The sequence below is a fragment of the Pipistrellus hanaki genome (genome assembly GCF_964339955.1).
Source record: "Pipistrellus hanaki genome assembly, chromosome: 1".
In the NCBI taxonomy this organism is placed as follows: domain Eukaryota; kingdom Metazoa; phylum Chordata; class Mammalia; order Chiroptera; family Vespertilionidae; genus Pipistrellus; species Pipistrellus hanaki.
In genome coordinates, this window is record NC_140503.1 from 48629900 (window position 1) to 48656794 (window position 26895).

Consider the following 26895-nt stretch of genomic DNA (forward strand, 5'->3'; position numbering starts at 1 on the left):
AACAGATGCCGCCTGGGTCCCTCCAGGAAAATGTAGGCTTCACCGAAGTATTTCCCTGCTGGCAGCAGCCCAAGCCGTGGCCACAGCCCTTTTTCTGACCTCCCGTTCAACCCAGGGAAGGGCAGGGGCTTGGTTTCTGCCCGAGGTGAGGCTCTGACTGGGAAACATTGGCAGCTGAACTTCATCCTGGCAAGGCCTCCACAGGGCCATGATCTTCTGTGACATCAGCTCATTCAAACTTTTGGGGAACAGAGGAGCCACACGTGTAGCCCGGAGCGGTGTTTCTCATGGGGGCCGGGGCAGAGGAAAGCACTGGGTCCTAGCCAGGATTCAGAGACACCACCAGGTCCCAGTGACAACGAGACCTGGGGGGTCCAGGCACCCCTGCAGGGCACCCTGGACATGGATGAAGAGAGACCATCCGGGGGTGACGGCCTGGAACACCAGCACGCATTGTTCCGTTCAGGCTTTTCTTTTAGCTCTTGGCACCGGGGCCACCTTCTCCAGAGAGGCGAGGCCTCGTCAGTATCACTGTATGGAATCTGTGCAGTTTCAGAAACACTGAAATAGAACCGGAAGCCCTTCCCGGAAAAGACTCCGGGGAACTTCTCGGCCCTCGGGTAACACGAAGGCTGCGGGCGGGCGCCCGCACTCACCTTTGAACGGGGCCTGGGCTCGCGTCACTAGGAAGAGCTGCTTGCTCTTCTTGCTCTGGCCGCCCTGGCGGGTGTGGTAGCCCAGCGTGTTGCAGCGGCCCTTCTTGCAGTCCAGGCACAGGCCCTGGCTGAAGCTGTCCATGCCGCTGCACAGGTAGGCCGTGCTCTGCAGGTCGGGGTGCACCAGGGAGTCGATGAAGAGGTGCACCGACCGCTCGTGGGCGCACTTTATGGTCTGGGCGAAGGCTGGAACACAGGGCAACAAGGACGTTAGCAACCTCGAATCCAACGTCCCTCCACGGCCGAGTAGCAGCATGTTAGGATGGGGAGGGGTGCTGCTCACAGTGGTGCATGTCCTAAGTGGTCAAAAATGTTAGAAAGAGGACCCCCTCTCAGTCGCTTAGTGTAAGGTGACCAGACGTCCTGCTTTTGGCGGGACAGTCCATTTGTCCCGCGTCCCGCTGCGCTTAAAAAAAGTCCCGATTTTTGGAAAGAAAAAAAAGCAGGATGTCTGGTCACCTTAGCTTAGTGCGAAGGCCTAGTCCCAGGCACCAGCGACCACAGTGTGCTACATACGGTAGGTGTTTTGAAAGGAACTCCAAGTCACTAAGAAAATAACAGATTATTTAAGAAAGCAGGATAACATAATTCCACTGGAGACATTTCTTTCTCAAATGGTTGAAAATGCACATGCTGATGCCTCGGTGGTGCGTTAGCCGGGAAAGACTTGAGTGAGATGCCGCTGCTCTTCCTAAAGGGCGGTGCACTAGTGGCTCCACGAAGGGTCTTTGAGAGCCCACTCTGACCGTCTCCCTTCTGCCCCGAAACAACCATTGCGTCCCTGGGTGACTGGCCTGGAACACCGGCTCGGGGATGGGCTTCCAGAGAACACACCCCAGGGACCAGGTCCTTACGGCCCTGACCCCTCCAGCAAGCGTAGGAGGTTTCGCTACCTTTTATTTTCTTCCCCTGAAGTCTCCAATATCCTCATCTTTAGTAAATGATGCTCAAAGAATTTACTGAGGAGCCAGCACCAGGCCTGGGAAGTACCTAATGGGAAGGCAGAGCACAGGTAACTTTGCCCAAAGCTCTTTCCAGGAGAGCCGTCACCTTGGTTCTTTTTTTTATTTTATATTTTATTGATTTCTTTTTTTACAGAGAGGAAGGGAGAGAGATGGAGAGCTAGAAACGTTGATGAGAAACATTGACCAGCTGCCTCTTGCACACCCCCTACTGGGGATGTGCCCTCAACCAAGGTACATGCCCTTGACCGGAATTGAACCTGGGACCCTTCAGTCCGCAGACCGACGCTCTACCGCTGAGCCAAACCGGTTTCGGCATCACCTCGGTTCTTGGTCCCTAGTGGCTGCGTGGGCCAAGCACCTAGGATGCGGCAGGTGCTCTGCCGAGTGTCCCCTGCTCATCCACTCCCTGCGTCTTCACACAGTTCCTGCCTCTCCTCCTGCCTCTGCACGCAGCCCCTCGAGGCAGCAGTTACTGGTGAAGACATTCATGAACTCCCTTGTGCTCACCCGGCCTCACCCAGGTGGTGAGGAGGGTAGAGCAATGATCAGCTTCTCTTCTGCCCAGCGATGGTGCTGAGAGCCATCCCAGAATGGCATCCCTCTCCAACAGAAGGATGAAGAACACAGAGAAGAACCACGCCGAGGATAGGCAAGCTAAGTAAATGGACTCGGTCCCATCACTTTGAAGTTTTGCACAAGAGCCAATAGCGCTCATTGGTCAGAGAGGCACCTCCCAGGCTGCTGGCTGCTCAGCGCCATCCTGGGGGTCTGTGCTGCGCTCCGGGAGGGGTGGGTCTGGGGGGAGGGCTGGATTGGGGGGAGGAGGGCCCCATGGAGCGGCGATAACTCCAGGGAGATGTAGGGATTGGCAGGGCAAGTGTCCAGAAGGTTCTCTCAGGCGTGGGTGGCTGGAAGGCCGGGCGTCCGGCCAAGATGAGATAATGTGGACCATAAAGGCCATCCTGATACGGGAGAGGTGGCGGTGACGCACCCACAGAGAGCGTGTTCTCATCGGGGTTTCGGATGATCGGGGTGAGGCAGTGGTCTGCAGGGGTGGGCGTCGCCAGCTGGCTTTCAGTGAGCTGGCATGCTTTAATTAGGATAATATTTTATAATAATGAGACATTGGGAACGTTTATGGCAAGTGTGGTATTTGCTGACAGTCTCGTTTTTTGATCCTGTGCACGTTGTCAGTGCACATGCTAATGTTTTGGATTGGAGAGAGACGTGGGCTCACAACGCAGAAAACGCCACACTCGGCGTTTGCCCTGAGCCAAAGGAAGTCTCGAGGACGTGTTTAGAGTCGAACTCCGAACGGGAAGACTCTCAGGGCTGTCCGGGAGGACCCGCTGATTACACCTCACCGGAGGGAGGAGGATTCCCACTCTTGTGAGACCAGGGATCGGGAAATCCCAGTCTATTGTGTGGATCCTCACGGGAGCCAGGACAGTGAGAGCCGCCTGAGCGAGGGAGGGTCTGGAGCAGGTAGGATAACCATAGGCATCGGGACTCCACTTTCAGAAGGACCACCACTCCAGGAGAGACTTTGCACCGAGTGGGGGTCAGGGCGGGGATTCCTGGTGGTGCCCTCAGCTCATCCTCACCACAGACTGGGCTCTAAGGACCCCTGTCTAAAAAGAGGAGGGCTTGCTGGGGAACACCAGCCCTCACTCACTGCCACAAGCCCCCTCCAAAAGGACTGGGTGAGCCACACCCTGGGCCCCCATCCTTGCCCAGTGCTTCCCAGAATCCACACAGTGGGCAGATTCCACTGGGTCCAGCGGCCCCATGTGAGCCGTGGAGAGTGCAGGTCAGTGCTCCGGGCCGCACCGCCCTCCTCACCGTTTAGGCCGTGCTTGGTGATGTGCTTGTAGAGATCCAGGAAGTGGCAGCCAGGCTGGAAGGAGCCCCCGTTGGGGTAGAAGTCGTAGTGTGCGACGGGCTCCTTGATGCCCACACTCAGGCCCATGTGCTCCCGGGTGAAGGTGTGGATGGCGTCCACAAAGTTGGCGTCATCCGGTGAAAGACGGTCGCTGGAGGAGGTTCCTTCGAACAGAGGGCCGGCGGCGTCCAACCCTGGTGGAGAGCAAGGGCAAGGCTCAATGGCGCTGGGAAGGGGAGGAGAGGTGCTCTTTTCAGCTTTTTCACGCTGTTACACATTCATGAGTAGCAGGAAGGAGAAAATCCTCGGGCCTAATCTTTCTCTAGGAAATCTTGCCACAACCTCTGCGCAGTAAAACCACAGTAATTCATGGCGCTGAAAATTGAACACAGGCTGCGCATTATCTATGGGGAAAAGCGGCTTGCAGGAGCTATCCAGGGGTGGAAATCAGGTTATGAGGGAATGCTTGATTTATTTTAGCGAATCAATTTTAAGTACCTCTCAAGCCACTTTCAGGAGCATCTGTTTGCATACAAAAAAAAAGGTAAGTAGCTCTTGCCTACTCATCGAACACGAATTTATCTGCCAGCATGTCGTCAATAATTTTTCTAAACAAGCTGGCTTTTCTCCTACACTCATGTCATTTCACTGGACTGTCCCCCGCAGCCTCGGACATCACGTTCCCGGGTGAGGAGACTGTGAGCAGATAGGGCTGCCGAGCTGTGGGCCTCCAGGGCCAGATGAGTGGCAGCTCCAGGCTGACCCCAGGTGGGGAGTACTTATGCACATTTTCTCCTTCTTCCGTCACCTTCTCTGGAGGGCCCTGTCATGTCCCACATCAGCCCGGCCTTCATCCTTGCTGGAAGGGATGAGTAGGAGGCCTGAGAGCGCCTGTTCCCCAGGACTCCGCAGTGACAAACAGAATGTCTGGGTGATTTATGTTCCCGTCTCCACCAGGCTGACTGCAAGATGCCAACAGCGGAATCAGCTGCCCCTGACGTGTGGGCCTGGCTCACGCTGATGTGCCCATGACCCCGGAATGAAGAGGGCTGGAAGTGGCCTCTGGGGTTCTGGCTCAGCCTTTAGGCCTGATTCCTGTGGAGGGAGGGTCTGCTCACAGCCAGGCTGCTGATGTTACATCACAGGCGTTGGGGGGGCACAATGATTGGTTTGGGGACTCGGCCTTCCAGTCACCAGCAAGATGAAAAAGAAAACAAAAAGGATTCTCATAATGACAAATGTACTTGGTTTACATGTCTGCCATTATCCCTATCTTTTTTTCATACTAAATTAAATGTCTTCTTTTATGAAGTAACTAGAGGCCCGGTGCACGAAATTCGTGCACAGGGTGGGGGTGGGGGCGTCCCTCAGCCTGACCTGTACCCTCTCCAATGCAGGAGCCCTTAGGGGATGTTCAGCTGCCAGTTTAGGCCCGAGAGGACTCCGGTGCCAGGGGCAGGAAAGCAAGCCTCATGCGAGTCCCCCTGCTTCGCACTCACCTGCTGGTTTGTCAATATGCAAATTGGTTACTGGGACACTGTAATGGACAATTAGCATATTACCTCTTTGTATGTATAGATGATGATAGTAGATAGTAGTTGCTAAAAATCTTCTTACTCGATAAAATAAAAGGTCATAGTAATGCAATTCATCTTACATGTCCTTTGGATTGTTTTAGCCTGTGAATGTGGTTTTAGCCTGCTTGGTCTTGAAGGATGAGTACGAGTTTGAGATAGACTAGGGCTGGGAGGCTGAGTGGCGGTAAGCTATTCCAGGCAAAGGGGACAACAGTACGGGCAAAGGCCCAGAAGCACTAGAGGCCACAGCGTGTTTGTAAAGTGGAGAGAAGTCTTGTGCTGAGGCAGCCTAGAATGACAGGAAGGGAACTGCCGGGAGAGACCTTGGAGCTCTGGGGACACTCCGCTGAGAAGGCCTTGCCCGGGCCATTGCAGGAATCGCTGGCCTCGGGGCTTGGCCGGGGAACCATCTGATCAGGCGGGTTTTCCTGATGTGGCTCTGGGGCAGCCTGGGGAGTGAGGCTGGCGTCAGGAGCACCTGGGAGGAGAGGCCTTCTGGCACAGTTTTATCTCTTCCTGGGCATCCAGGGCTACTTCCGAGCTGGTGTGGAGCTCAGGGCGAGGTTTTTGGGGCAGAGCTTCCTCCCTCAATGCGAACGGGTCCCACAGGAAGACCAACGTGTCTCACAGATGTGGACACTGAGGCACAAACGTAGCTGATGTTACTGCGGAGTCAGGGCTGTGATTTTTTAACTGGCTCACGCGAGGCTTTTTAAACCAGTGGTTGAAAAAGAAACTTTTTCCTGCTACCAAAGTGTACAGAAGGCCTACTTCTCTGACCCTTTTGTCCTGAGACAAGAGGCATTTGTTTGCGGGAAGGAAGTGGGAGTGGAGGCTGTGATTTCCGCGTTCTCTCCGAACAGCCGCCTACGGCAGTGCTTACGTTTCAAATGGTGCTCCCCGTCCTCCCGTGAACCCCAACACAGCGCCAGGGAGGCGGGGCGTGCTCTTTATGAGACTGCTGGAAGGCGTGTGGGTGCCCCACGCCCAGCACCGTTGGAGATGACAGTTGTTAGTTCTCAGGCGCGGTTACCTGTAATTCTCCCAATCTTGCGCTTCCCGCCGATGTAGCTGCCGGCAAACCCCGAGACGTGCGCGCCCAGGCTGTACCCGATGAGATGGACCTTGCTTCGGGAAAACAGAGCCGATTCCTGGAAGGCAGGGGAGACGGCTGCAGGCAGGGGAGAGCTGCCTGGATAGAGGCCTCTGTGGGGGCAGCTTGTTCAGGCTCCCCCCCTGTGCTTTGCACCTGATCGCAAGCGAGTTGCTCGTTCTTGCTCTGGGTGCTCCCCTTGCGGAAGCCCTCCTCCCTCCTTTCAGGCTCAGCGGCCTGGGCCCTGCCAGGTGCTGCCCCCGCCTGCCTGCCCGTCTTCCCTGGATAGGAGTCTCCTGCAGGAGCGACCCACCTGCTCTTGTGTGTGGGGTTAGGTGGTTGCCAGGGTGTGCTCAGATCCCTTAGGGCAGTGGTCGGCAAACTCATTAGTCAAGTATCAACAGTGCAACGATTGAAATATCTTTTGAGAGCCAATTTTTTAAAACTTAAACTTCTTCTAATGCCACTTCTTCAAAATAGACTCGCCCAGTCTGTGGTATCTTGTGGAAGAGCCACACTCAAGGGGGCCAAAGAGCTGCATGTGGCTCGAGAGCCACAGTTTGCTGACCATGGCCTTAGGGTGTCCAAGGACTGAACATAAAAGGAACAGTGGGTGGGGTGGGGGGAGAAGAACTGGGGATGGGGATGGGGTTCAAGGGGCTGTCCCATTCCTGTGAGTATGTCAGAAAGGCTCTCCTGTCGGGGCTGAGGTTGGAGACTAACTTATGCCCTTGGCCGGGAGGGGACGGGAGAGGCAGGGAGGCTGGGCCTGTCTTACCTCCAGCCACTGCAGAAGTGCAGCGACCTCCTGGCCCACGATGCGGGTGTTGCGAACGGCGATGGCGTAGTGGTTGTGGGCCAGGGTGATCCAGTCTGCCAGTGCCACGTTCACCCGCGGGGCCAGGTGGGACTTCAGCGCGGCCACCATCTGCCAGATCCAGTCCTCCAGCAGCCCGTCCACCTGCCGTGGGCCCACAGGGCAGTCAGCATCACCAGGAGGGCGCCGATGTCCTCTTTCTCCCTATCCACCTCCTTTTCTCCTCCAACGCGTGCCTAACGCTGAGCCCTTCTCTCCCAGAGAAAGGGCTCGGTAAGGGTTTGCCCAGCCTCAGCACTAAAAGGACATCTGGGGCCAGTGCTTGAAGCTGTGGGCTGTCCCGTGCATTGTAGGAGGATTAGCAGCATCTCTGGCCTCCATCCCAGATGCCAGCGGCACCCTCTGCCCCCAGTTTCGAAAACCAAAAATTCTCCTGACTTTGCCTAATATTTCCTGGGGGCTACCACCTCCAACCTCTAACTGAGAACCATTGTGTTAGCATTTCCCTATTGTAGGATTCAATAAAAGCCTCGAAACAATGGAAACATTTGTGCTAATCGGGTACTCAAGGCGGACTTCTCCTTCCACGGTGGTCGGCTGCCACACCAGCCCCTCCCTCACGCCTGCTCTGCTGTACCTCTGAGTCCTTCCCAGGTGCCCCCCTCACTGCACCCTGCTTGCTTTAGAGGGACTAGCACCCTGAGCCAGAACATAGAAGGAGCTCAATAAGTGTTCACGGGGAATGGCTCTATGTATGCGCCTTGTTTGAGAACCAATTTGCAGGGCACTTCTGATGGGTTCACAGAGCGAAGACACGTATGCTGAGCCTTAAAGGACAACTAGGCATTCTCTGAGAAGAATGAAGGTGGCAGTGGACATGGTGGTGGTGGAGGGGGAGGTATCCAGGGCGTTCCAGGCAGAAGGAAGAGCAGAGGTGCAGAACCGCAGAGGGAAAGTGCGGTGTGCCCGGGGAGAGGAGGCGAAGAGCAAAGCTGAGGGATTGGCATGTCCCCGGGGTAAGATCCATTCATTTAGTAAAGATTTCCCCAGCCCTGGAGGTAGCTCATGGGCCTCATTCTATCTTAAGTCCCTTCTCTAGGGGCAGACAAGTCCCCCACCGCTTTCACTGCCAACCCCCATTTCTCTACGGGGACCCTTTAAATCCTTGGGGGTAGTTGCTGGGGGGCTGCAGGAGCCTCTGTGCTATTCTGGGGTGGCAATAGAAGCCACCCCACCTTGCGGCTGCACCCACGTGGGGGCATGTGGCTCCCTACTGCCCCCGGAGGCCAGGCATGGGGTCTGTTTGGTTCATGTGAGGGTGTTAGCCTGCACGTGGCAGGCTCTCGGAGAAGTATGTTGAAAGTGGTGTGGCCGGTGGGCCTCTGTTGTTCTCTGGAGGAGATAGTGAGGGTTTCAGGAGTGTTTCCAACTGGATGGTAGGGAAAGGTTTCCAAGTCATAACCTAGACCCCCAAGTCCTGGAGGTTTCTTACGGTTGGTCGGTAGGAAATCTTGAGATTGTGGGGGGGCTGGTCACCAGGGAGTCAGGATTTCCTCTTGGGGATGAGGCCTCACTTAGTTTGACTTCAGTGATGGCCCACAATACTCTTCCCCTCTCTTCCACAGTAATAGCAGTCTTAGCTAACATCACCAAAGGGCTACCCTTTCTCTGAGAGGCCACACATGTCTCAGCCACCTTGCCTTCGGGGTATGGCCAATGGGTGCGACTAGAGGCACTTCACAGATGGCCGACCTAAAAGAGCACTCTTTTATACCCAAGCCATTGAATCGCACACTTGAAATGGATGAATTGTATGGAATGTGAATGATATCTCAATAAATTGTTGTCCTTGGTACGCACCCTTTACTATCTGGAGTAAAGAGGTGACGGCTAGAGCTCCAGCTGCCGTCTGGGGCTTACGGGGACGAGGGCTGCATTGAAGGCCATGAGCTGGGTCCTGAGGACTTCCCTGACCAAGGCCATTTGCCCAGTTTTGGATTCCATATCTCTGGGTTGTTATGTGACACAGAAACAAACTCCTGGCTTATTTTAACCACTGCCAGTTGGGTGTCTGCTATTTGCAGCTGAACTTGACGCTGACAGAGACAGCATCTCATTGAGAGACGATGTCCGTGGCTGCCTCCCTCCTCTTGCGAGACATGAAGCTTCACCTGCAAGGACCGCAGCCCCGGTGGGCCTTCCGGTGCGGGGCGACCTCTTTGAGTCACATCCCATCACCTGAAACCGGGAGATAACGATCGTTTCCCCTCCCTGCTTACTCATGGAATCGAGATCATCAGTGAGGTGGTGTGTGGGGAAGCACTCGAAAAATTAGAATGTGCTTTAGGAAAAGTATTATGCATGAAGCCGTTATCAGCAGCTCCCTATCTTTTTATTAGTGCCGAGCGCACGCGGGAGGGAGGGAAAAAAAAAAAGAATGTAAGAGGAGCAGAGAGCAGAAAGATGTGTCAGCATTTCCTACCGACCACCCGTGGATGATCATCACCAGCGGCAGAGAGGCGTTGAAGCCGCACTGCTGCAGCGTGTCCGGGCGGCGGAGCTGGATCTGACAGCCCTTATCCGTCTCCCCCTCAAAGAGCAGGAACCTGGTCTTCGTCTCCTGCAGCGTTTCATTTTTTTTAGCAGCGCGAGCTCCCCTTCCAGGCGGCTCTGCAATAGAAGATGAGGGACGGTGCTTAGCCCGGCGTCTCTCCCACCCATGCCGGCTCTGGGACAGCCCAGAGGCCCTGAGGAACCCCGGCCCATGGGGTTCCCGTGAGGGGACGGAGATAGTCTTGAGCCGCAGCTTCGGGGAGCCCCAAAGAACGGTTCCAGGAGGACGACCGCTTCTCTCCTGGGAGGGACGGAGGGTGGCCTGGGAGGACCCAGCACCGAGGGGGAGAGGGCCCTCCTTCATCCTGCCATCCCGGGACCCGAGGGCCAGCCTGCCAGCAGCTAGAGTAATGGGAGGACAGTGGGAATATGGGAGAGGCAATAGGGACAGAGGCTCAGGAGGACACGGATTTCACCCAAAACCCCAGTGCCAGTAAGTGGTAGAGTCGGGATTGAAACTCAAGTCTCTCTGGTGTCTGGCATATAATTAGCAGCTACGCAGGCCTGTGTGGTTAAAATAAGGAGAGTGGAGCATCCAGCACTTGGTATTTTTGATCTGTGAAATCCTTTCTGTGAAAATGTATCCCAGCTGCCCTCCCAGGCCAATTCTGTCTTCCATGTATTTACTCTGGGTTTAGCTGGGAGAATTAGGAATCGATGAATGGGCATGACATGGAAAAATTTTTTTTTTTTACTTTAAGTAGTTCACAAAAATTCTTGGTAGAAGACATAGAAATGAAGAGAAAATAAAGCCAGTGAAACCTTTACAAAGACAGAAACTGTAAATAGATGAGCACCCTAACACGCACAGTATGTGATCCTAGCAGGCTGCTAAAGATGGGCCACAGATTTTATTCTGAGCTTCCTCTTGGCTGAAGCAAAAAGGGAAACAGGAGCAGTTATAGGATTCATGGCGCCTAGTTGCTCACCCTCTCCTGACCCTGAAGCCCCAAACAGTTTCCTTATGGGTTGCTGTAAAAAGGTCGCCAGGAGGCCTCTGCATTGTCTTGAGCACCGTTCCCACACAGCAGCAAGTTTCACGTGGCTGACGCTGAGCGTGGTCTCCAGTCCTCACGGGAAGCAGTGGCTGCAGTGCCAAACTGCATTTCCGTGGCAGTGAATCTGCCGGGCTCTTCTCTGGAACCCAGCAGTAACCTCGCGATGGAGGGAGGCAGGACCACTTTGGGTGGAACCACATTTTGGGTGGAACTAGTGAAGCTCTGGAGCCTGCGTGTCTGAGCCACCATGACTGTCTGGATGTCCCCGTCGCAGAGCACACAGAACACCGGATCCTCCTCAGCCACACCCTGGCTTGGAGGGCTCAGTGCTGTGGCCCACACCCACACCTTCCCTGAAACCCCTCCCCGAAGTGTGAGCCCTGTGCAGAGCCAGCTCTTGGCTGGGCATCTCTATCTGGGGACACGTTGGCCACTGCAAACCCAGAGAGGCCAAACTGGGTTGGCTTTCGTTCCTCCCCACCCATTCTTCTTCCTTCTGTCTACATTTCCTACTGTGGTTTGTAACACCATCATTCGTCCATGCAACTTCTCCAGCTAGGAAGCTTAGAGCTGTCCTGGAATGCCCTTCTGGTCCCCTTGGCAACCCCCCGAGGCCATCAGGAGTGTCCCCACTGCCTCTGCTGCTGGGCTAGTCTAGGGCCATATCTCTATGTAGTTGTGTCGGTGGCATTGTAATAGACTCGTATATGTTTCATATTTAATTTGTTTACTTGTAGAGTTAATACATGCTAGTCATATGTATACAATCTGAAAAGTGCCCAAGTGAATAAAGACTCTCACTATTCAGAAAACCACACAAGTAATATCTGGAGTATTCCCTCCTAACCTTTTCTGATCCGGGTATGTTTTTCATGGATACTTATGTGGAGTGTCTATAACGGAGGCCATATTATGTGAATGGTTTTCACCTGGCATAATAATTTCTTATAGCGTTACAACTCTTCAAAAAATTTGCTTTTGAAAAGTGGCATAGTTTGCTTACTTGTTCCATTTTTGTTGGACTTTTAGGTTGTTTCCAGGTTTCTTTTCTTTTTCTTTTTTTCTATTACAATGTTCCGATGACCATTTTTACACATAAATTTTTATCTGAGTCTATGAGAATTTTCTTAGTATAGATTCCCGAAAGTAGAATCATTAGCTCGTTAGGTGTGATCTTATTTATCTCTCTTTTTATATGCACATATATCTAAATTGATGTTTAGCACCTTTTAAGCTAATATTTATTGAGGGCTTACCCTGTGCCAGGGACTTTTCTAACAGTCTTGTTTGTATTAACCTATTTAAGCCTCAGAGCAAGTCTGCCACTGAGCTGTGAGGACACCTGTTGTGAGGGAGGACATTTCTTGCGTGTATTCAGTAGGAGACACTGCCTCCCAAAGACACACCAATGATAAGAACCTAAGGGTGTGGAAGGAGACTTGACTTGGGATAGTGACCACACAATACATGATACAGATGATGTATTATAGAATTGTACACCTGAAACCAGCACAAGTTGTTAACCAATGCTACCCTAATTAATTAAATAATAAAAAACAGAATCCATGATGAGGTGGTGGTTTTGAGAGGGAGACTATTAACGAAGGTAAACAGTCAAATCCCTGAGGGAGTCACCTGGAAAGTGAGATGTCAGGCTGGGGAGGGGGGAGGCTTGGGGTTCCCTCCGTGTGACGGCAAGATCCCGAGGCAGCAAAGCTTCCTTTCATCAGTCAGAAGAAGCTGGGTGCAGCCATTAGGTTTCTAATATGAGATTCCTTGCAGCAATGATTTCTCTCTTTCTAAGTGAGCCCTCAGGGTTGAGGGGTCCTAATAGTTCACACAAAAACAAATGATTTCATTTTCTTTGGGGTAAGGATGTCATTAGGTGGGCGACTGCAGGCGATGAGTGAGCTGGCACCAGAGAAGCCAAAGGTTCTGTCCTAGAGGCTCCCGGAGTCAGGCCCTCGTCTGCCCGGGATTCCTGGGCTGGGGCCCCCATCAGTTCAGCATTTGTCCCACCCCCACCAGGTGCTGGCTCAGCTGGGGACACAAGTGCCTCAGACAGCAGCCACAGGCATTCATATGGCCCATCTCTTTGTGAAATATCTTCACCTGTGCTGTAAATTGCTAACGTGTGTGTGTGTGTGTGTGTATGTGTGTGTGTGTGTGTGTGTGTGTGTGTGTGTGTGTGTGTTGATTTCCTTTTATTAATTCAACTACTGAAAATATTCTCAGACCTGGGACTAGGGGGAGGGGGTTGGACAAACCTGAGATAAAACACAGCCATAGCTCTGACCTTGGCTGCCGTGGCCAGGCCCAGGATCCGTGTATATCAGCACTGACTTTGTAGTTTCTAGGACAACCCATTCATTCTTCTTTCTGCCCACACTTCCTGAATACCTGCTCTGTGCCAGGCATTCTTCCACAAATGAAACTTGCTTACAGCTCAGTAGCTTTTGGAGCAAGTATCAGGTTTTCCTCCTTATTCTTTAAAAAATGTAGTTGGTGCACAACAGTGGAGCAACAGCAGAAAACAAAATGCTAAAAAATACACTCACTCGCATTCTCATCATCCAAATGGATTGGCTTTTTATTTTCCTGTATCCAGAAGCAAATATATTTTTCATGTAAGTGCACAGATATAACGTGCTTTTTGCTTTTTTTTTCATTTCACATTTCATAATAAGAATCTCTCCATATGCCTACATTGTTCATACCCATCATTTTTAAAGGCTGAGTAATATTCCATATGGGAATGTTTTGTAATTTATGATTCCATTTCCCTCTCTGGGACAAGCAATATGATTCCAATATTTCACCCTCATAAAGAGAGCTGCAATGAACTTCAGCAGAGAGGTTTTCCTTCCAGAGAATGATTTATGCCAGGATGAATTACCTGGTATGGAACTACTTGGTTAAATGGTGAGATCGTTTTGCTGACATGGGAGTTGAAGCAATCTTACAAAGAAGTCCCCCACAGGGTGTCAGCCATGATTATTACTGACCTAAGAACCCATAAGACCCACATGTTCTCATTAAAAGAGATAACGGGGTGCTGGGGAGCAGGTGGGATTGGTATGGCAGGTTAAAGGGCTGTGTATGTGGTTATCATGTACTTTTTGCTAGTAACTCAGAATTCCTTATTTTATTCAATCCTCATAATGCCCCACAAGTCGGTTATCCCAAAAGGAAACTGGGTCTCAGTGAGAATAAGTGTCTTGACTAAAGTCACAGGAAGTGACTGAGTTGAGCCTCAGGACAAGAGCAGTTCCTTTGCAGTCCAGGACGTTAAAGTCTCCCATTGGGGCAGACCCAGGAATCTCCTTTGCCAGGCCCTCAGCACCCCACTGGAGGTTCGCTGACCATGAGGTCATTGAAATGGGTCTTTCACAATTGCGTTCCCAAGGTCTAGAGCAAGCATGTCAAACTCTTGGCTCTCGGGCCTCATGTGGCCCCCAACAAATATTTTTGTGGCCCAGCCAATATAACGGTAAGAAACATTTTAATAAAAATTTAATAACTTAATTTTTACAATATCCTGTTATACATAATTATTAATAATGAACTATAATGCGCACTAATGACTGATTACTATAATCATGTTGCATTCATTTCCCTCATGTGCTTTACATGCAGGTACACTATTTCTCTCCACTAATACTAGCAGCGAATATTTTAGTGGCCAATTGTCACGTCATTAGTCTTGGACTGACTTGTTTGGTGTGTGCAACAGGAAATATTTGCTTTCAGAGAACAAGAAAAGTAGGTTTATTTGAGTTGCACTTATTAGTTGGTGCAGTTATTCAGTGTCTGGTAAGTTAATGTTGAAGAAAAATATTAATTTTTATTAAAATGTTCTATTATTTTATGACTCATTTATTTTAGCCCTTTGTATTCACCATGTCTCTAAAGAAATAAACCTACGTTTCTATGAAAATTGAAGCTTTTGTTTTTTGCAGCCCACATACACTTAAACCTTGTTTACTTGGCTCGTGTTAGCCCTTGAGTTTGACATGCTTGGCCTAGATGTGGCTGTGTTGAATTGCCTTTATGTGTTGACTTAGAAGAGAGCTCAGATCCTGAAGCGAAGGCATGTCACAGAAGGCTAGCAGGTGAGCACGCTAGTGTTTGGGTCTGCAGCATCTGCTTGCAGAGACAGCATGGCCTTGGACACACAGGAATACTTACCTATTGGTGGATTACGTGTGACTGTGTGTTGGCAGATCTTTGTGAGGCCCTAGTTCACTTGTCCTGGTTGATCTTGAGCAAGTCATGAAACTTTCTAGGCCTAAATCCTCATCTGGAAAGTGAGGCGTTTGGACAAGCCAGATCTGAGACCCCCATGGTGACACAATGAGATATCCTTGGCCCTTGAGTCAACTGGACCAGGGGTCAAGACCTGGCTTTTCCTCCAAACCAGCTTGGCCTCCATTTCTATCTCTGGAAAATCAAGAGGCAGGGCGAATATGCCAGATCCCTCTGGTTCTGAGGTGTGTGGGTCCTAAGTCTGTCCTATATCTGACTTTCAGTAAATAAAAGATGCCGGAGAGAAGTGTTTTTGAGGCCAGATTAATCAGACAAAGAGAAAAGTGAGAGTCGGAGCTGGGACTCCTGGCTCTGTTCCCAAGGGACGCTCCCTCCTGTGCTGGAGTCTGAGCCTGACGCTTTGCAAGGATAAACACTTGTAGCAGGAGAAAGCGGCCCAAGATTACTCTTTAAGGCAGCGTGGATGGTGTGTATGGAAATGTGAGTAAGTACATGGAACATGCTCTCTAGGGCTCCCTGAAGAGGAAATATTCCTGACCCACCAGTCCCCGAGTGACCCTGGGGCTTCCCTGGGTGGTGGTATGGGGCTGAGAGGGCAGGTCATTGGCTTCTCTTAATCTCAGTCTTAGAGATTGAGAGCCCGTATGATCCCATTCATTCATGTATTCATTCATTCATTTCACTACACATTTAATGAGCACCTACTATGAGGCAGGATGTGCTTAATATTGCAGATGCAACGGTACATAAGAAAGATTGTACTTTCAAGAAGTTCAGCATTTACTATGCTGGACACAAGTACATAGACAATTGTTACACAGCTTGGTAAGTGTTTCAATGAGGGAATAATAGTAGAGCATCTACCCAGCTATAGGGTGGCTGGTGTGAAAATAGCCAGAGTACCCTATTGGTGAGTAATGTCACCAGTTCCCCAGATAATCTCAGGGATTCCAAGTCAAAGGCTAGTCCTGATGGGAGGGAAGGTCTATAGAATGTGGAAGACGAGCCCATGTGTGATCAATATGTCACCTCAAGGCTCACAGAACTTGAGGTCATGGCTGAAGCCTATTTTCCTGAGACCCTTGGTATCTCTCATCTCCTTTGAGACTCCCCTGGGGTCTACAGCACAGGTGTTTTCTGGCTAAAAAAATACATAAACCAAGACCAGAATCCTAGTTCTCTATGTTACTATCCATACACCCAGGTCCTGAGACTGCAAACCTCCTCTGGGCATGTGCTTTTCTCCTTGTTCCACTCTCCTTAAGATATTCTTTTGAACCCATATTCTCCCTTCACATCTGTGTCTGGAGGCCCTGCTGTCTGCCCCTTCAGACCGTGGACATGTACCCCAACAATTTCTGGGGCACCGTGGAAAACAATGGCAGGTGAAGGGTAGTTTAGTGGAAAGGGTACTGGCTTTGGAGCCAGTTGGCTCTGTATTTGATCTATCCTTTGTTAATGAATAACTCTCTAGTTACTAGCTGTGTGACCTTGGGAAGCTCACTTAACCTGGAAGCTTCAGTTTCTTTATTGCAAATATCATGACTGGATAAAACTCAGTGAGACGTCTGATACGGAGCTCGGCCTTTAATACTTCATTTTCCCGTCCTTTAAGAACTTACCTAAGATCTCTTCCATTTCATGTCTCACCCAACATAGTTTCTTCCAGATACTTTTTGGTACTTATCTACCAAGGCCTTTGCCATCCTATTTAGCACCTTCCTGTGAATTCTGTGCACTCCTTCAGGCAGGATATTGCACGTCTTGGCAAGAACATTGTGCCTTTGTGCCAGGAAGAGGAAGCCCCCTCCTTGGGGTGAGGATCTCAGCCTCCCTCCTCCCATTTGTGCAGGCTCTATGGGGTAGGAGAAGTCTATTGACCGTATGTAGCAGCTTTGGAGACCCTAGGCTGGGTCTCTGCCTCTACCAGCTGGGTGCTCTAGCCATGCCACCCAAATTAGGCAGCTCCAGCCTACAGGTCAATGGGAAAATAAATCTCGGACTGCAAAACACACCCAACCAGAGTTCTGCCCTTAGGCCACTGCTAAGTGAATACTTCCCTTTCAACATTTCTTACGTTTTACCCAATCTTCTATATTGGGGGGCAGAATTCTTCCATAGCAATATGCTAAACATCCCCAAAGCAGCTGATTCAGTAGGTCTGGTGAGGCCTGAGGATCTGAATCATCCCAAGGTGGCATTTCATTCTGAGAATAACTTGCCTAGTGGTTAATAATATAAGCATTGGCTATCCATGATGAATATAGATACAAAAGTTCTCAACAAAATATTAGCAAACCAAATTCAACAACACATTATAAGGATCATACACTATGATCAAGTGAGGTTTATATCTGGGATGCAGGGATGGTTCAATATACACAAATCAATTGGGACACCACATGAATAGAAAGACAAAAATCATACATATAATCATCTTAATAGACACAGAAAACATTTGACAAAATTCAACATCCTTTTGTGATTAAAAAAAATTCTCAACAAATTGGGTATTGAAGGAACCTATCGCAACACAATAAAGGGTATGTATGACAAACCCACAGTTAACATCACACTCAAATGGTGCAATGTTTTCCTTTATAAGATCAGGAATAAGACAGGCTGCTCATTCTCTCCACTCCTCTTTAACATAATATTAGAAGTCATAGTAAGAGAAAGAAATAAAGGCAAGAAAAAGAAATAAGAGGCATCCAAAGTCAGAAAGGAAGAAGTAAAATTGTCTCTCTTCGCTGATGACACAATCTTGTATATAGGAAATCCAAAAGATTCCACCAAAACACTGTTAGACCTAACCTATGAATTCAGTAATCTGAGTATACAAAATCAGCATATAAAAACCAGTCGCATTTTTATACACCAAACAATAAACCATCTGGAAAAGAAATAAAAAACAATATCATGGTTCAATTCAATGCCTATCAAAATCCCGATGGCATTTTTCACAGGGAAAAAAAAAATCCCATAATTTGTACAGAACCACAAAAGATCCCAAACAGCCAAAGCAAGCTTGAGAAAAAACAGAACTGGAGGCATCACATGTTCTGATTTCAAATTATATCACAAATCTATAGTAATTGAAACAGTATGGTAGTGGCATAGAAACAGATTCATCAAGCAATAGAACAGGCTTAAGAGCCCAGCGGTAAACCCATGCGTGTATGCTGTCACGGAGCTTAGCCCCAGGGGCCCTTGACTTCAGCTGATGAATGGGTCAGAGGGAGAGGCTCCTTCCCATGGGCCCTTAGTCACCTGAAAGACTACAGGTGATTCCCAGGCAGGCAGCTTCCTCTGGGGCAGGAGTGGGCCTGGCAGATGCCAAAGTGCTTGGAGCCAATGTGTGAGGAATTCTATGAAAGGAATCTGGCTTGGAGCTTGGAAGCCGGGCAGGGAGGGCTGGCTTCGCTTTCGAAGGGGTGGAGGGGGCGGGAGGAAAGCATGTGCTTCTCAGCCAGGAAGGCCCTGCCCAGGGCCCTCAGAGGCCTTTCAGAGACCTGACGCATCTCCTCAGCCAGCCCATCTGGGCTGGTGCTCGGGGAGTGTTGGGAGCGAGGATATTTTGGATGTGTCAACAGTGACGAATGTTGAAAAGTGCCATCAGCATCTCTGGGGACTCACAGTTCACACTGGCAGCTAAGATGTGCCAGTCTCTTTGGAAGAAGCTCTGGAGGAAATTGGGAAGTCTTTAACACAGGCAGCTCTTGCTCACCTGTCCAGGTGTGGGTGGCAATGAGGTGGCCTCTGTAGGTGACAATGAACCATGGGATCGGTAAAGACGAGGCTGGGATGCCTGAGGTCTTGGCAGGAAAAAGTGGCATTCAGAGAGGCCAGCAGGAAAAGCAGGAGCATAACAAAGCAGGAGAGGGCAAGCGGGGGCCTGAGGTTGGAGTTAGCAGAGCTCACTGCCCACAGCACCGGGGCTACGGTCCTGGCCTATTAAGTGGTCCTGTCCGGATCTGAGCAGGGGCAGCAGCCAGAGCTGGTCGGAGGCTGGAGGTAAGCCCGGGCCTTGGCCCAGAATGAGGCTGGAACAAGGCTCCAGTGTGTCTGGCTTTGGATACACCCCAGGGAATGTGCTACTAGAATACAACATCTACCCTGAAGATAATGCATCCCAAGAGGAGGGTGCCTCAGTATTCGGTTTTATTTTTTTGCATGGCCCTGCTCTGTATGTAGTGATTGGTACTGGTTCTTTGCTTCTGCAGGGAGATGGCTCACCTGGGCTCCTTAGAAGCTGGGGGTCAGGATCAGCTGGACCAGCCCAGTAGGTATTCTGCAGAAGGATGAATGGGTGGAGGGAGTCAGAGATGGATGGGGACATTTGCCCCCAAGGGCTCTCTAGAGAAGACAGCACTCTGTCTTATGATCATTGTCCTTCTGCTATTTCCCTGCACAACCCCTACAGCCAGGAGAGAAAGGGGGAGGAGAGAGTGCACAGTCATCTTTGTTGCAGTTGTTGTCATCGTAGACATTACCGTCATCATCACTGTCATCGTCACCAATGCTTAGGCTTCTTATATAACCTGCTTAGCTTGTTGAGGCCTGAACTTGTCTTCCCACCTCCTTCCTGCGTCCAGATTTCTCCGTCTGCTCCCACGTCTCTCTTCTTCTAGGCACTCCATCACCCCCCTGAGTCATCTCCCACTCCTCCCTCCCTTTTCTTCCCTCCTTATCAGCAACTGCAACTCTCTGTAGCAGTAACCAGCTCCATTGCTTACTTCTGGGCAGGATCCGTTCTACCCCGTCTGTCCACTCCCTCCCCATCCTGCCAAACACTTTGCCCCTAGACATCCCAGGCCACGCCTCTCTCTCCTGCCTCCACGACTTTGCTCTCGCAGTTCTCTCTGCCAGGAGTTTTCTCTCCCCTTCCTACACCTCAGCCCTCTACCTGGCAGCAATGAGGATGTGTGCTTCACGAGGCCCCAAACCAGTCTCTTTCCCTCCATTCCCTTCCTGGCATTTCAAGCCTTATAACTCAGGCTTAAAGAGTTGCCTTTCTGAAGCTGTCTTTGGTCCTGACCTGTGTGCTGAGATATTAATAGAGGTCATGGGGAAAAGAGAGTTTTGTGGTCAAGTAAATTAGAGAAATAGTGGATGTATTAAGGGACACTAACCAGGCTTTCTGATGGCCAGAGAAGTTAAGACTCTTACTGCTTACTGCGTATTTACTCTCCAGTAAGGGGCTATTGAAACGCAGTGTTCTCAAACCCAATCACTTTGGAGTAGACCCCCACTCCCCTCCCGAATTCCTATTTGAAGCCACAAATTGCATTTCTGGGACTAACACCCCCTGGGTCACACTTGAGGAAACCCTGTCTTTCAGACTTGTGCCCGCCCCCGTCCCCCATCGCTGTGTGCTGGTGTCTCCGAGGCAGGGCGGGTGCTAGCAGCTCCAGCGAAGGCAGGGCTCTGTGTGTGGGAGGCAGGCCCGGGCAGTCTGAGAGGCGCCAGCGTCTTCTCAGAGGCTTGCTGTAGGTGGTGATGCAGAAAGGTGCGAACCACACAACATCCTGCTGCAATGACTGCTGTGGGAGTCCGGTCACCTGGAGATGACTACTCTCCTGACATTGGTTTTTATGCATTTCCTTCCAGTCTTATCCCATGAAGCTATAGATCATGTAAGATTCTACTTAGGGGTTTTCTGAAAGTACAGAGGGTCTCTTGATTAAAGTTTAGGGAATGAAGAGCAATGGGGGCATTTTAGAACAAGGTTTTAGCTGCCTGGGGGATTGTTTTATTTTTATTTTTTAGATAGGCAAATGTAATGGTTTTCAAATTGTGCTGCTCTGATGGGAAGCCCCACAACCCTACAGAGGTACCCTGGAGGCTGCTGGGGGGTGGGGTGGGGGTGCGGAGGAGGTGGGGAGAGATGCAGAAGTGGAGAGGGCAGACTCCCACTGCAGCCCAAACAGCAGTGCTTTCATGTTTTAATGTTTTCTGCTTGAGATTCTGTTTGTAGGAGGGCTTCCATGGCTGACATATGTTCAAAAACCACAAATCTAGACCCATCACTCATTTAACGGATTAAAACAAAACAAAACAAAACAAAACAAAACAAAGACTGTGGTGCAGAGAAGTTAAAATGTATGCTAGTCAATTACAACTGGATACTGAATCTAAGACCCGGTTTCCGGACACAACATCAATGCTCTTTCTACACCCTCTTGCATGTGTTTGTTTCCTTCTGACTCAGCCAGCTTCCAAAGAGAAGGTTAAACTGTAGCGAGAAACAAATACTGCAGTAAATCCACCCATAACCAGTTGCGGGAAAGGTATGGGGCAGCCCCATGTGCTCCTCATTTCATCTGTTTCACTGAAGGTCGTCAGCTTGGCCTTGAAAAAATGTAAAGAAGCGTATGCTGAGAGCAAGAGCCGCTTCTGCCAAGAACATCTCATAAGATACAATACCCTAATCCGCAGTGAAACGAGCTGTCTAATTACAACTGCCATCCTGTAAATATTCAGTTTATCGATGAAAGAGTTCTGCAAAGAGAGGCAGCTCTTCAGCAGGCCTCCTGCGGGAATTCTGGAGGAACCAAAGAAGAGAGAGAATGATGGAGACATGCCCGACCTGACTGTTGGGGTCGTGGTTCCTACGGAGGAGGGGGCTGGTGTGTATGTCACATGCACCACTTCGTGTCCAGTGCATGGGGGTGGGGTGAGGGGTGGGAGTGAGGCAGAGGGGACAACAGAGGGGTTCAGAAGCATCTCTCTCTCTTTCTCTTTTTTAAATTCCTTACCCAAGAACAGGGCGGGTGGGGGAGAGGGGAAAGAGAGAGAGGAGAGAGAGACAGACAGACAGACAGACAGAGAGACATTGATGTGAGAGAGAAACATGGATTGGTTGCCCTCTGCATGCTCTCTGACTGAGGATCAAACCCAAAACCCAGGTAGGTGCCTGACTAGGAATTTGACCCGCAACCTTTCAATGCATAGGAGGACGTTCAACCAACTGAGCCACTCTGGCTGGGCCAAAAGCACCCCTCCTCATCCTTTACTTTGAAAGGCTGGTTAGAACCGTGACCCCTTTAACGATAACGATGTGCCCCATGTTATTCACTGACTTCTCGTAAAACACTGTGCGGTAGCCAGAGACAGCCTCAAACCCAAGCAGTTTGATGCCAGAGTTGACATCCCTTTTAAAAGGTGATGAAGCTCATTTACTTACTAGAGGCCCGATGCACAAAATTCGTGCAAGAGCAGGCCTTCCTTCCCCCGCTGCTGGCACCGGCTTCCCTCCAGCACCCAGGACCCGGGCTTCCCTCACAGCCCCGGCTTTGTCCGGAAGGTTGTCCGGTCTAATTAGAATAGTATGCTTTTATTATTATAGATATGAAGTATAATTCATGCACAGGAAGGTGCGCAAATCCTAAGTGGATTGCTCCAAGAGTTTTTAAGCTGCGTATGTTCCTGAAAGGTGCCCTCCAGCCTGTCTCCCGGCAATGCCACCAGCGATGTGACCACTATTCTGACCTCCATCACGAGGGATAGGTCTTGCCTATCCTTGAATTTCATGTAAATGGACTTATACAGCACATGCACTTGTGTGCCTGACTCCTCTTACTCAGCAGGATGTGAGGCTCATCCGTGATGCTGCATATACAGAGCCTGCACCTTAGCTATTATGCCTCTCTTCGGGTTAACTAGTCAATGGGCTCCTCTGGTGTCCTCCAAGAGTAAGGTGACCAGATCGTCCAGGTGTTTGGCGGGACAGTCCTGATTTCTAACAATTTTTCCTGTGTCCCGAGGCATTTAAAAAAAGTCCCGATTTTTGCAAAGAATCTTTCCAATGTTTCCAATCTTTCCAAAAGTCGGGAACAAGAGGTGCCTTCTCTTAAGGAACTAAATCATCCTGACATGGCCAAGTTGTTTGAGGTAGTTACTATCCAGGACAAAGCATATCTCTTCATGGAAAATGCGAGTGAAGAAACCTTATTTAACTGCTTGGAGAACGGTGGCCTCATGATGGAGAAGGAAGCCCAGGCCTGTTCCGACAACTGCTGTCAGCTGTCCATTACTGCCACTAGAGACATCGTACATCGGGTCCTGAAGCCGGAGGACATACTTCCAGATGGTGAGATGAATGTTAAATCAGCAAACTGTGACTTCAGTGGGGAATTTACAGAAGGGAAACTGAGCACCTTTTGTGGCGCTGCCCTCCATATGGCCCAGAGTAGTTCCAGTTTGAACTATGAGGGCCTGAAGGGGGACATCTGGACCATGGGATAGTGCTCTACAGGATGGTGATGGGGGAGCTGCCATTGGTGGGAAAGACTTTGAAGGGAGTACATTTTGAGTGGGTGCCTCTGTGTATACCATACTTCCTATCTCCACAATGTCAAAAACTGTTGCGAAATTAATGACCCGCGACCCCAACCAAAGACCAAGCCTGAAAGATATAATAAAAGATCGCTGGGTCAGCATTGGCCAGTCATAGGAACTGAAGCCATACAGCGAGCCACCTGGGGTGACTTAGAGTGAACCCTAATATAAAGCAGGGCTTTGTGTGATAATTATGTGTCTATGGTAACAGATGCACTGCTCTGGTGGGGGATATTGTATGTTTGTGGGGAAATATGTGAGTACTCCCTGAAATTTCTGCTATAACCAAATGTGCTCTGAAATTAAAAGCACTGACATGTGGTGGTCAGATGACGATATAGCCTCATGACCACACTTAGGAGAGAACATGGAGAGGAAAAAAGAGTAACGGAAATTTCACACTGATGCTAACTAAGCCAGTCCTACCAAAAGAGGTGCAAGTTCCAGGAAGCATTAACTACATTATTTTTCCTAGAAATGTGCCGTGTCCTCTCTATATCCCCAGCCCAGTCAATGGCACCCTCAAACTCTGAACTTCAGGCAGCCTTGATTCCTCCATCCTTTTAACCCCATCTCAGGCTGGTTACTAAATCCCACTGATTTTTGTCTCCAAAATACCTCTCAGTTTGCTTTTCTTCCTCCAGTCCTAATTCAGGCCCTCAATCTCCCACAAAATCGCTGTCTGACCCTGGGGTGTCATATTACCATGCTGGGTCAGAGTGTGCCTCTGTAAAATAGGATGATTGGCTAATGGTCTCCCCAGGTCCTTTTCACTTTTAAAGCCTGGGTTTCAGGCTTTAAAACCTCCTTTATTTCTCACTAATGAAGCTTGATTCTGATGCAGTTACATCTAGAGAGGAGCAGGTTATAAATTATACATGTGCCCTGCACACAGTATTTGCTGAGCAAATAAATGCAAACTTTAAAGCAAAATAAAAGCAAAAGCAAATGAACAATAACAACAAAATAAACCAACTCAAACCCAAAGAGTTATGTTCTGCAGGACAGGATTCAGCCTGGTTGGCTGGACAATGATTCCCCCCACCAAGATGCCTACATGCCCGTACCCAGAGCCTGGGAATGTTCTTTTGCTACCTTATATGGCAGAGGGGACTTCGCCGGTGCGATTACATTAAGCCTTTTGAGATGGGGGGATTATCCTGCATTCTCTGGACGGGCCCAATGCAATCACATGGTCCTTATAAGAGAGAGACAGTAGAGTTAGAGCGAGATGGGAAGATGCTACACTGCTTGGCTTCGAGGACATAGAAAGGGGCCGTGAACCAAGGAATGCAGGCAGCCTCTAGAAACAGAATAAGACAGGGAAATGGATTCTCTCCTCAGAGACTTCAGAAGGAACAAAGCCCTGCAAATGCCTTGAATGGAGGACTTAGGACTTCCAGTGGCTGTGAGGTGATGATTTGTGTTGACTTAGAGCAAGCGTGTCAAACTCAAAGGCTAACACGGGCCAAATAAACAAGGTTTAAGTTTATGTGGGCCGCAAAAACCAAAACCAAAACCAAAAGCTTCTATTTTCATAGAAACGTAGGTTTATTTCGATAGAGACATGCTGAATACAAAGGGCTGAAATAAATAAGTCATCATTAACATAAAATAATAGAACATTTTAATAAAAATTAATTTTTCTTGAACATTAACTTACCAGACACTGAATAACTGCACCAATTAATAAGCGTAACACAAATAAACCTACTTTTCTTGTTCTCTGAAAGCGAAATATTTTCTGTTGTGCACACCAAACAAATCAGTCCAAGGCTAATGTCATGGCCATCAGCTGCTAAAATATTCACTGTTAGTATTAGTGGAGAGAAATGGTGCGCCTGCACATAAGACACGTAAGGGAAATGAATGCAACCTGATTATAGTAATCAGTCATCAGCGAACATTGTAGTTAGTTATTAATAATTATGTATAACAGGATATTGTAAAAATCAAGTTACAAAATTTTTATTAAAATGTTTCTCACATACCGTTATATTGGCTGGATTGCAAAAATATTTGTTCTGGGCTGCATGTGGCCCGCAGGCCGAAAGTTTGACATGCTTGACTTAGAGTGTTAATTTTGTAGTAATTTGCTACAGAAGCAATAAGAAAGTAATACACAGTTCTTGTTTCCCATTAACTTCGTGTATTGACTGGAGAAGACATTTAATCTTTCTGGGTCTCTGTTTAGTTTTCAACCAAATAGGGTTAAACTCTCCTAAGTGAGGTAAAGATAAAATGAAATAGTACATAATACTAGTTGAAATAATAAAAAATACTACTTATAAGACCAACACTACCACTACCAGTATACTTCTAAGGTGTAAATGCCTTATAGACTTTATTTCATTCAAACCCCTAAACAACTGTATGAAGGAGAGAACATCACCCACCGCTAAGAGATGGAACCCTGAGGCCCAGAGAGGCCCAGCAAGTTCCTCGGGGACGCACAAATAGAAAGTGGAGGAGCCAGAATTCTGTCCCAGGTCTGTCCGACTATGCACATCTAATCTGCTTGCTCCTTTTGTGGCCATGGCAATAAAAAATGCCATATAAATGAGGGCTGCGATGATGATGATTACGGTGCCCCTCTGTGATTATTTCTCCTCGTGCCTCTTTCCTGTAGCAGCATCTGATTGCCCCGCACACCGTATTCCAGCCTGTCAGTCACCAGCCTGTCACCAGCCTGTTGCAGAAGTGCTGGAAATGCTACTCATTAAGCATCACGACTTCCCGGCTGGGCGGCGTTGGCAGAGGCTGAGGTGTTTGTTTATCTGACAGCAAAGCACTTTGAGGTTTGGAAACGGAAACACCCATCCCACCACGCCCAAGAGAAAGGCGGCTGCACACGGTGAGGCCAGGGCTGGGTGTTGTGAGTGGGGACAGGATGCAGGTGCTGCTGGGGTCTCTCCAGCCTTCTCAGTTGCATGAGGCTGAACTAAGGGGGCTTCTTGGAGGGGGCTGTGTCATTTGAGCACTTTATCTCCCCGCCCCTTTAAAAATGTATTTTATTGATTTTTTACAGAGAGAGAGAGAGAGAGACAGAGAGTTAGAAACATCGACGAGAGAGAATCAATCGATCAGCTGCCTCCTGCACACCCCCTACTGGGGATGTGCCCACAAGCAAGGCACATGCCCTTGACCGGAACTGAACCCGGGACCTTTCAGTCTGCAGGCCGATGCTCTATCCACTGAGCCAAACTGGTTTCGGCTACCCCCCCCCCCTTTTTTTTTTTTTTTAAATAAAACAAAGCACATGCTAATTGCAGCCTGTTTCAAGTCCCCCTCCCCTTCTTTCATTTACCTGCTTCCTCTTCCCTTTTCTCACCTTTGATTTCCCCCCATTGTTCTGAGGTCTCTGTTTCTGAGTGGTGGGCCTGGCTAACAGGAATTCTCATAAAGGGGCCAGCACTGCCTGCGCGGTGCCTCCAGGAGCCCAGAGGAGAGGTATGCTTTGAAAGTTGATGTGACTACCTGGATGAATCACACTCATTCTTACATTTTCACTTATTTCTGATCCAAGAGCTCAGAAGGGTTTGAGCTGGACCAGAGTTTCCTCTAGTTTGTCTTTGGGAGCAAGTGTCTGGAGCAGGATTGATCTAAAAAATGTTTTCTGGAGCTTTGT

General features: G+C 49.4%; 1 protein-coding gene across 4 annotated transcripts in view; it reads right to left on the bottom strand.

The window, feature by feature from the left end:
* LIPC (lipase C, hepatic type) overlaps window positions 1–26895 on the bottom strand; it is a 126249-nt gene that overhangs the window by 18065 nt on the left and 81289 nt on the right. For all 4 annotated transcript variants that reach the window (XM_084873713.1, XM_084873711.1, XM_084873714.1 and 1 more), the window contains exons 3-7: window positions 9533–9720; window positions 7012–7194; window positions 6174–6291; window positions 3524–3757; window positions 657–902 (exon numbers count right to left, since the gene is read on the bottom strand). In XM_084873713.1, coding sequence (XP_084729839.1) covers window positions 657–902; window positions 3524–3757; window positions 6174–6291; window positions 7012–7194; window positions 9533–9720 — 969 coding nt within the window. The remainder of the gene's footprint in view (window positions 1–656; window positions 903–3523; window positions 3758–6173; window positions 6292–7011; window positions 7195–9532; window positions 9721–26895) is intronic.